Genomic DNA, 11,190 nt, shown 5'->3' with positions numbered 1-11,190 from the left:
CGCCTTCAAAAAGTTTACAATTTACTCTCTCTCCGAGTGTATCCGACGATTCCGAAAGATCGTATGATCGACATCTGGGGTGTTGGTTTCAAAACTTCCGTTTTGTTAATGAATTGTAATTGGAAATCCTGGATATTTTTCTTCATTTTTAAGGAGAGGGAGTTTCCATCGCATTCTCTAGTGTTCCGATGTCGTTCCTTGGCTAAATATAAGGTATGCCAAGTGCAAGCGGGGCAAAGCCGAAGAGTTTGAGCCAGGCCTTTGATCGTTGAATGTGAGTGCATCGTCAATAATGGAAGCCAGGGATTTAGCTGCAGAAATCCGGACGGATCTCGGGATCTTGAGTGAAATCTTTTTGTCCTTCCTTTGCTCAGACAATAAAAATCCAACGGCTCATTAGATTCGGCAAGCTCATTCGGAATGTTTGTCTGAGTCTTCCGACCAAACCCTATATATGCATTGCAGTTCCAAAAACTGACTGAGGATGCAGCCTGTTGGGACATCCTTACACATCTGAGGTAGAAAAAGTTTTCGCACATCGAGCAGAAGAGCCCGTACTTGCGTGCATTGGCACAACCGCACGAAAAACCCATCAGACCAAATCTCTTAGGCATAATGTGCGTCATGTTGTGTTCTTCCATCTTGGAGACGTTTTCTATGCACTCTATTTGTTCGATGACTTTTTTCCCTTTTTTCATTATTTTTCGGGATAAATTTTAGATGAAATTTTGCCCCAGAAGAACAACGTATGATTGTTTTGCTTGTGTTATATCAGACATTGTGCAATAGAGGGTTGTCACCACCTCAACCAAAAAAAAGTCTCCTCCAGACGGTTCAAAACAAATGTCGGCACGCCTCAGGGAGACTCTCTTTCCCCCCTGCTATTTGTAATCTATCTGGAAGCCGCCTTGAGAGATTTGAGAACTTTCTATAATGATTCTATTACCGAAATTGTATATGCCGACGATGTGGACTTTGCCTCGGACAACATAGATGATCTAATTCATCTACTAAACAATTCTTCACGGGTACTTAACAAATGGTTTCTGATAATTAACACTTCCAAAACTGAATTGACGGAGATAAAACGAATGGACACAAGAATTGGCGAAACATGGAGGAATACCAACAAACTCGGCTCTCTACTTGGAGATAGTGAAGACATTTCTCGTAGAAAGATGCTTGCTACTGCGGCTCTGAGCAGAATATGTAAAAAATGGCTCCAAGCTTGGCCGATAAATCGGGCTCTCAGATCAAGGCTTTATAATGCATTCGTAAAGCCTGTTCTACTATACAGCTCGTCAACATGGGGGATCTCGGACGCTGAACTGAAGACTATAGACTCTTTTCACCGTAAACAACTACGTCTCTTACACGGAATACACTGGCCATCAAAAATTAACAATCTATCTCTGTATAAACATTACGATGCTACGCCGTTGTCTCAAGAAATCGTTGGAGGCCGGTGGAAATTATTTGGCCATATTTTGCGAATGGACCCCAGAGCTCCGGCCAATCGGGCAATGGACGATTATTTCTCCGAACATGGAGACAAATATCGTGGAAGACCTAGATCCACTCTTCCGGCAGTTCTGGAGAGGGATCTCAAACTTCATGGCAAAAGTTTCAAAAACTTGGACGACCTAGAATCTTTGCGGGATCTCGCCCGCTACAGAGGGGCATGGACAAGGATGGTCCAGAAGATTGTTTCGCTTGTGACACGTGTGGGATTATAACTTTGTTTATGTTCCTACGGAATGTGTTAATAATAAGAAGAACAACCGCCGTTAATTAGCAATAATAACTTTTTAAATTTCAACGTCCTTAAATCAAAGTAATCATTGGTGGTGTCGTGGTTTCCCAATGGTTTTAAAAACCTCCCCAAGGACAACAAACAATGCCGTCCTTGGTGCGGCTCATCTTGCTCCAGAATTTCCTCCAAGACTGACGTGGTTCCTGTTCTCTTTTAGTCCTATACAGTGCCTGACAAAAAAATTGGATTTGTAATAAATCGATTTTTTTAAAATAAATTATAATTTAATTTTCTTACATCATTCTTGGCAAAATTAGAATTATTTTTTTAATTTTTAAAATTATTTTTGGCTTTTAGAATTTAATTTTAAAGCAGAATTTAAAATTTGCCGGACAAAAAAAATTGGATTTTTTATTTTAATGAAACAAATTAAAATTTAATAAGTTAAAATCCCTCCACGTGCTTCATAAACTTCCAAACTTCTTTTTTTCATTGACATAACTAAATTTTCTAGGTATTTTTTCGGTATTGACTCCCATATCACAACTAATTTTGTCTCCAAATCCTTCAAGTTTTTCGGCGGTTTTTGCAATAATTTTCTCTTCATCATTGCCCAAACATGCTCAATTAGATTAAGGTCAGGTGATTGAGACGGCCAATCAAGAATTTTGTATTTTCTATCGCATATAAATTCTTTAACTACTCGAGAACTGTGGCATGAAGCATTATCTTGTTGAAAAATACATGAGTTTAACCCCATTTTTAGAGCTGATTGCTCCAGATTATTTGACAAAATGTTTAAATAATAAGCACTGTTCATTTTTCCATTTATAATAACAAGATTACCGACGCCTTCATATGAGAAACATCCCCAAACCATTAACTTTCCTCCACCATACTCAACAGTAGGTACGATATTGGACTTTTCATATGCAGTACCGTTTTTTTTGCTGTTATAGATCCTTATTTTGCTGATATAGACCTCAAAACATGACTCATCGGAGAAGATGACTTTCTTCCATTCTTCGTCAGATATGGCTAAAAACTTTTTCGCAATTAACCATCTGGATTTGATGTTTTTTGATATCAAAAGAGGTTTGTGTTTTGCAACTCGGGCATGTAATCCAAATGAATTTAGTATACGACCAATTGTTCTGGGAGATACGTCCACATTAAATTGAGTTTTTGTTATCTCAGAAAGAGACACAGCAGAAATTGAGGGTTCATCTCTCGAGATTAATTGTATTGTGTTTTTTTGATCTGAAAAGAGTTTCGGTAAACGTCTAGATTTAATTTTTCGCGTAGTAGTGCCTTCTTTGGAAAATTTTCTTGTCACAAATCCCACGGTCGATCTGGGAATTTTCAGTATTTTAGATATCTCTTCAATTGTTTTTCCTGAAGAGTAATATCCAATTATTACTCCTTTTGTAAAATCAGATAAATGGATTTTTGAATTACGCTTCATTTATACGAACATCCAATTTTTTTTGTCCAAATCCAATTTTTTTTGTCCGGCAAATTTTAAATTCTGCTTTAAAATTAAATTTTAAAAACCAAAAATAATTTTAAAAATTAAAAAAATAATTCTAATTTTGCCAAGAATGATGTAAGAAAATTAAATTATAATTTATTTTTAAAAAAAGTCGATTTATTACAAATCCAATTTTTTTTGTCAGGCACTGTATGTGAAAAGAGTTAAGCTTTTCGTATTCCTGTCTTGTACATGCCCATGTTCCCAAGTTATACAGGTATATGGGTCGCATTGTAGAGATGAACTTCCCCTCTCATGTCAAGTCTTTTGCGGACAAGCTAGGTCTCGAACCCTAATTTTAAAACCAATCAGATTTAAAAATTTGCATTAATAAAAAAAGTAAGTTAAGCTTTTTCGACTTCGAAATATGCACGTCCGTCAAGATGCTTCTAGAACATATAAATTATCATAAACGGCCTTGACATAAAACACTATACCATCTAGCCAAGTGGTTTTCAAGAATTTTGAGCCAGGGGCCGCAAAATCAAATTTTTTATTTATAGGGGCCGTACATTTTTTTGTCAACTTAATGAAGATAAGATATTTGTTATTTCAGGTTGAACTGAAGAAAATACATGATTTTTGTTTTACTGTGTACATGCAATTTAGAGTTGCGTCCTATCGCCGCACATTTGTTATATCAATGAATGAAAGAATTTATAAACTACTTTGTCATATTTTCAAAATCTGGTACGATATTAGATGTCGAAATCCGCAACATCTGATCTAGATGGATATCCGTTAGTTCATTGCGGTATTATTTCCTAATTTTAGTATCGTTACTTAGAGGTAACTTGTGTGCAATATCGAAAACAGCGGGCGAACAACATTCCGATGCAAATATTTCTATTGCCGTTTTATATAATTCGCCATCAGAATAAGGCTTCATATTTTTAGCCAATAGGTAACTAATTTTGTATGATGGCAGGTTAATATTAGACGAATATGTCCCACTTTTGAAAGTGGATGATCGCTTTAAATAATCTTCTTTTATTTGTTTTAGTTTTTTCGTCCGAGAAACACCAGTGAATTTGTCATAATGAATAGAGTGGGAACGGTAATGCCGTTCGATTGTATACGTTTTTAAAGTTACAATAATAGAATTGCATATTAGGCAAAAAGGCTTTCCATTGACCTCAATAATGAAATATTTTTCTTCCCATATGAGTTTAAAAATCCTATTTTCCTTGGAAATTTTTCGAAAACGTTTAGAATTCGACATCACAACAACAAATAAAAAAACGTGACAAAAAATAAAATATTTATAGAAACATAAGGCCCTCAATTAAATCCTAGGGGCCGCACTTGAGAATCACTGATCTAGCCCATCATATAGAGGCAGCTTTGGTCGATTTACGTCCGAGTCAGTTCTTATAATCACACGACCTCCCTCAATTATAACTCCAGAAAGTTCATTCTTTTTTGCTAGTAGATAGCACCGCAGTTTCTTTCGTCTTTGGATCATTTTGTTCAGCCACAAGAATGTTGTCATAAGCAATTTTACGCGCATTGATAATTTCTTCTTAGTCTTCAAATCCAATCAAATCATTTCGATCTTTTCTAGAATGTCCAGAGGGTTTTTCTGGCCCATGAACAAAAAAACATAATTTTTTCAGTTGTCTCGTGAAGCATAAAGTTATAACCAAACAAAATGTCTTTGAGAATGACGAAACAGGGCTTTAACGTCCTCAATGCTTCAATTGTTGTATTAGGCTTGGGAAATTCATCTTGTGTTATTTTATTTTCTTATCAATTAACCACAAATTTTAACACACCGTATTGACTCACAAATATTGTAATAGGAACAATCTTGGAATTAAAAAAATCCCATTTTCATAGCATTTCCACATTTTTGTTTAGAATGTAAAACAAAGAAATTCTCAAATAGGAGGCCCTTCACGCAAAATTTTAAATATGGAAACAAATATATTAGTGATTTTCTTAGTCCTAGTTTACGGCGTTTCCACAGGAGAAGTGACGATATTTCCTTCGTCGGCTGGGGTCGAAGATTGCCAGACGAAACAAGGATCCCAACGAGACTCGTCATCTTTTCCAAAGAGTCTCGTTGGCGATCGTCCGAGGGAACTGCCAGGCCGGCAGTTCAAAATAACTGCATTGTCTAGTTATTTTCTAAATTAAAAATTTAATTTTCAGTGACGATATTTCTCCTCGTGCAAGAATTAGAAATTTTAAAGTTTAATTCTTTAGGTAGCAATTAACCTTCGACTGTCACGACTGGTATGTCGATTGGTGTGGTTTTGATGTAAGAAATGTTATTGATTGGTCGAATAAAACACTTCTTGATGTAAGACCTCCCTTGGATTCATTTTTCGGCAGTTATGGATTGTTTTAAAGTTATATGCTATCGGTGGTAGTACAATTGGATAAACTAATATTTTTTATTCGTTTAATAACACTAAAATACATTTTAAAAGCCTATGGATAATCAAAGAGAGCTTGGGTGATTCGATATCAAATTTATTTGCGTAAATTTGAAAAAATATGCTAGTCGAATTAGCTAATCGTAGGTAGGGCCAGGGGAAGACAAGAAAATAAGAAGAGCAATTGAATGAAAAATTAAATCTCACAAAAAACTATTCTGAAAATCAAAAAAATACTTGCGGCTTTTGAAACCAGAAAAAACACATGGTCAAGATTCAAAGATTTCTTACACATAAGTAGAGTCTAGAATAACTTTCTAAATTAGATTAAACACTATTAAAGAGTTTTTAAATAAAAGTCACCTATGCATAAAAGTGAAACTTCTTAAAATTATCTCTGTTTAAAATTTTGGCGAATTTACTAAAGATCAATTAGAAACAGTCGCTCCATTGCTAATTCGATGTATTGGACAATTCTGGAACGATATTTGTTGTTCGAATTATGAATTGTAAGCATAAACTAACAAATTCATTTGTAATGGAGTTTAAAATATAAATATCATTTAAAAATGACCTAATGTAAATGTATAAACTTCACAAAAACAATCGTATTGCAAGAAAAAACGAGCAGATGCAGAATGTAAAGTAAAATCTCTTTGTAGCCTCATATGTGATTAAGACTTTGTGCAATAGAGTTGCGTCACTAACTCAACCCATACTTTTGTACAACGGAGGAACATGGGGAATATCTGAGTCTGAATCAAAATCTCTTGATGCATTCCATAGAAGACAGTTAAGAATTCTTATTGGCATCAACTGGCCAAAGAAAATCAAGAACTCCACCCTATACAATATCTGCAACAGCAGACCCGTCAGTGTGGACATTACCGAAGCACGTTGGCGCCTATTGGGCCACATTCTAAGACTCGACCAGGATGTTTATGCTAACTGGGCAATGGAATCATATTACGCAAAGGACGAAAGATCTGCGTCCCGAGGACGCCCACGAAATACATTACCTATTGTAATCTCAAAAGAACTACAACGCGTTAAAAGACAACTGAAAAATGGAGACGACCTAGATACTCTCAGGAGTATAGCATACAACCGCACATCATGGAAAATTATGACCGAAAAGATAGTCTCATATGTGGCACATGTGGGAACTTAATTAGTTTAAATTACATTATGTTCCTATGACAGTGCTAATAATAATAATAATGCAGAATGTAAATATTTTTCTGAAATCGTATAGAGCAGAGGTTTCCAAATGGGGAGGCGCGCCTCCCTAGGGAGGCGTTGACTCGTGTCAAGGGAGGCGCGAAAAGTATTTCAGAAACATTTTTTAGAAAATTATATCTATGTAAAAAACGTGACTATATTCCGATAATAAGAGTTATTAATTTAAAAATTATATTTTTTCAAAAATTTATTTAATTTATTAGACAATTAAATAATTTTAACACATGAATAAATTCTTGAGTGGTTGCAAAAGAAAATTCACGAATAATAAAGATTTTGACGATGGTTCAAAAAATCAAAATGATTGGAATATAATCAATACCACTCCAAAGACAAGAAAATACTTTCCATCTTACTTATTGTTAGGATTCACACGTATCTTTGTTGATTCTATGGAAAATTATTGAAACATTGAAACAAAAATTTGAGAGAGAACCGCTAATTTCTTTTTGGTTGAATGTAAGAACGGAATATGAAATTTTGTCGAATAAAGCAATGAAAGTTTTGTTGCCATTTGCTACTTCATATTTATGCGAAACTGGATTTTCTGCACTAGCTGCAATTAAATCTAAATATCGAACTCGTTTAGTAGTGACTAATGAGCTAAGAGTAGCACTCTCTGCGATGACACCAAGATTTGAAAAACTTTGCGCCAAGATGGAAAAAAAATTATCTCATTAACTTTTTGTTTTAAAAAATTGTTTTTGATAAAATAATAATTGTATTATATTATGGAATATAAAGGGAGGCGCAAGATTGTACTTTTTCTCTAAGGGAGGCGCGTAAAAAAAAGCTTGGAAACCTCTGGTATAGAGTAGTAAGTGAGTCCTTTAAATAATAGATGATTTTTTTGCAGGTTTGCGATTTTAAACCTGCAACGTGGACGGCATAGTGGTTAGGTCTCTGCTGCTAGGTCACGGGTTCGAGTCCGGCCACTTCCCATCGATGCTATAAAAGGCTTGACGAGTGACGTCGTCATCAGTGAGTAGTCACTGCGGAACTGGATTTTCTAACCTGGACTCACACACGGTAAAAAAAAAGCAAGTAAAGATTCTCCCCTGGCCCTACCTACGATTAGCTAAAAATAAAAAACTCTTTACTTAAAATAAAGTGTGTGTCCCGCCTGTGCGGAGCTATAAAATACTATGGCTCTGCGGTAAGTGCGGTTTTTTGCGATTTTACTTCATTTTTTTAGGATTTTTGTAATCACTAACAAATTTAGTTTCCATAAAAGACTAGATTTTATTTGAATTCTTTAAAACAGAGGAGAACTAATACCGATACTATCTTTTCAGGATTATTTTCAATCCTTTGAATTAATTATTTATATTATTGAAAACGCATTTTTATAGATGAGGAAATTGACGTAAGCTGAACAATTCGATTTTTAACTTATTGATAAATGACTTAATCATCTAGAAGAAACCTGTAACTATCTTCTTTGGAAAATCTTTTAAAACTATATAATAGTCTTTAAAATTAAATTATTGAATTAGTACCCTTTCGTTCATGCTGAATTTTTTATTAATTTTAAATTTAAAGTCATAAATTTCTGACCCCTGTCTAGGCCAGGATTTCAACCGCTTTATTAGTTAGATGGAGTAGATTTTTGATTAATAATTTGGTAAAATCCTGATATGTTTGATGATCAATATCACATGGCTACATTACATTTTATTGATAAAGTGTATATGTAGCAATTACCTTTAAACATAAATATAACAAAATAAAATTCTGATTGGCATTCAAATTCTAATTCTAAAAGAACTTATTGGTTAATTAATCAGGCGTTAAATTTATATAAAAATCCGTTTACGCTAAAATATTTTCAATACCTTTGGAATAAAACTTATTTTCAGTTAAACTTCCGATAAAATAAAATTATGTTATCTAATCAAAATAAAATGACAGATATAAGGTATTAATAACAAATCATTAAAAATTTAAAGATTGAATGAAGGACTGCAATTTTTACCATCTGAAATAGTACATGCGGTTAATACCAATACCGGAAACTGTTCAGCCTTGTTTTCAATTATTGAAGAATTAAAAAGAAATTTTTACCACTATACGACAGAGAGAAATAAAGAATCTAAGGAAATCGAAAATATTATACACAAAAATGTACAATAATTATTATTTATCAAGGAAAAACAAATAATGCAGTTTGAAAACGTTTTGAACAGTTTGAAACACTTCAATACTATTACAACTAACAAAAATGATACAACGTACTTAATAATTCAAAATAAGTTTATAGTAATTCTCAAATTTGGCATGTTCTTAAAACTGTCCATGATTCGATTCAAATTCATGACACCGAACTCGGAAGCATAATTAAACTAATACAATCAATGTCATAAAGTATTTTTAAAAGATTTTAGTGATACTAAAAATATTAATCTAATGAAACAAATTCTGGAAAACGAAATGTTAAATCAAAATAAAATAAAAAATCTTGAAAATAATTTGGTCGACATCAGAAACACAATATTGAATAGTGTTAAAAATCAAATCAATGAAATTAGAGAAAAAATGTTTCAGAATGACAGTAACTTAAATAACAAAATATATCATCTTGAAGAGAGAATATATAATGTATAAAAATGAAATATGAATAATTAAAAAAGTATATCAATAGTCAAATAGAAGAAATTAAAAACGAATATAAACCACATTCGTCTATTATAGAAGCTATAAGGTCAATTACAAAATCAGAAATTTCAAAAATTAACAATGAATTAAAAAGCAACATAGAAGTAGAAATCTCATTGTTGATTTAGAGATCTGAAAACAAAATAATGGAATATATTTTTAATCAAAACAATATAATTAATAAAAATGACAATAAAATGAGACAGGTGTTTAATGAATTCAAATATGCATTAAACAATATTAATCAATCAAAGTATCACTTTCTAAAATTAAATTTCAGAAGAAGATATAAAAATACAACAAAAGAGGCATTTCATTCAATTTCTCATCTAATTAAAGAACACAATTTGGAGCTTCGTAAAAAAGTGAATAATTTAAATGAAGACATTCACAGAAAAATTTTACAGGTGTTTTTTACAAAATAAATTTTATAATAATGCTAAAAATATTATTATTTAGGAAAAAACCGAACTATTAGAAAGCATCAACGAAAAAATGAATTATAATTTAGATAAAATACAAAAAAAAGTTTTGAAAAATGAACAATATCTACAAAATGAAATTAAAGACTTGCAAAATAGATTAGATTCTGTAAATTCGCAAGTAAGTATACAATAAAATCATTCAACTAGGTTTGTAATTATGATGATTTAACAAAATTAAATCAAATTATTTTGACAATGAACAAAAATGAATCGAACATCAAAAAAATTGAAAATAAATTAAAAAACATTGAATTTGATGTATACGTATTTATTATTGTCAGATTTGTCAAATGAGACAAAAAAATACTTCAAAAGTTAATCAATATAAAAGCATTGAAAATTATTCAGAAACTATAACTGCCAATAAAAAAGAAGATGAAAATATGTATGCAAATGGACAAAAATATGGTAATTATAATGATTTACTAATGTTTAATTTTATGTAGAAACTGATGATTATACATATCTTTATTCTAACGTTTCGACGATTCCTACTATTGACAAAAAAACTAAGAAAGATAAAATAAGAAACTCAAAAAATAAAAAATAAAAATTCATTCAATAATCCGTACTAATATATTTTAATCGATTAGTTGTTATATTAAACAATCCATGTTTTAATAGAATTTAAAGTAAGTATTAATTAATTAAAGTTCCTCTGGTCGCTACTTCTTTTATTTGCAAAGTGATTAGGGTAGGCAGACCCGCCTCTTTCCCTTCAAGGTACTGACAGGCAGTGGCGATGTTGGGAACACACTTATTTTGTGATAAATTTCGTTTATTCTTTTGTTCAGCTCAAGCGTTCTTTCCCACAATTCAGGTCTGTTTCTATAAGAAACAATCATGCTCAAGGGTTTTATTTATAGTGAGTGATTGAATGTATACGTGCGTTTTCTTACTAATGTTAAGCGAATATGCATATTGTAGAAATTTTTAACTAACCAGCCCATCCCATGTTAATACAATAAATACTATTTTTACTCTTGCAATAGATTAGTTCTAGCTTTTTGGATGGAAGGTCATATTTTCTCATTTTTTGATCTGCACTTGTTGTAAGTTTTGGGAAGATGTTATCCCAACTTCCACAAACAAAATTTGATTCTTTATCTTGTCGAAAACAAACAAATCGAGTTTGTTATGTTC

The 11,190-nt window shown here is 32.3% G+C and overlaps 1 protein-coding gene across 1 annotated transcript; it reads left to right on the top strand.

The window, feature by feature from the left end:
* Positions 1-1,091: 1,091 nt before the first annotated feature.
* Positions 1,092-1,736, top strand: LOC115228139. Its single transcript, XM_029798791.1, has one exon. The coding sequence runs from the start codon at positions 1,092-1,094 to the stop codon at positions 1,734-1,736; it is 645 nt and encodes a 214-aa protein (XP_029654651.1).
* The last annotated feature ends 9,454 nt before the right edge of the window (positions 1,737-11,190 follow it).

Source organism: Octopus sinensis, unplaced genomic scaffold (genome assembly GCF_006345805.1).
Source record: "Octopus sinensis unplaced genomic scaffold, ASM634580v1 Contig09616, whole genome shotgun sequence".
In the NCBI taxonomy this organism is placed as follows: Eukaryota; Metazoa; Mollusca; class Cephalopoda; order Octopoda; family Octopodidae; genus Octopus; species Octopus sinensis.
Note: the sequence above shows the minus strand (reverse complement) of the source record. Positions and strands in the feature narration are given on the sequence as shown.

Excerpts from the sequence above, each read along its gene's own strand:
- LOC115228139 (XM_029798791.1), top strand. The coding sequence starts at position 1,092 with ATGGACACAAGAATTGGCGAAACATGGAGGAATACCAACAAACTCGGC.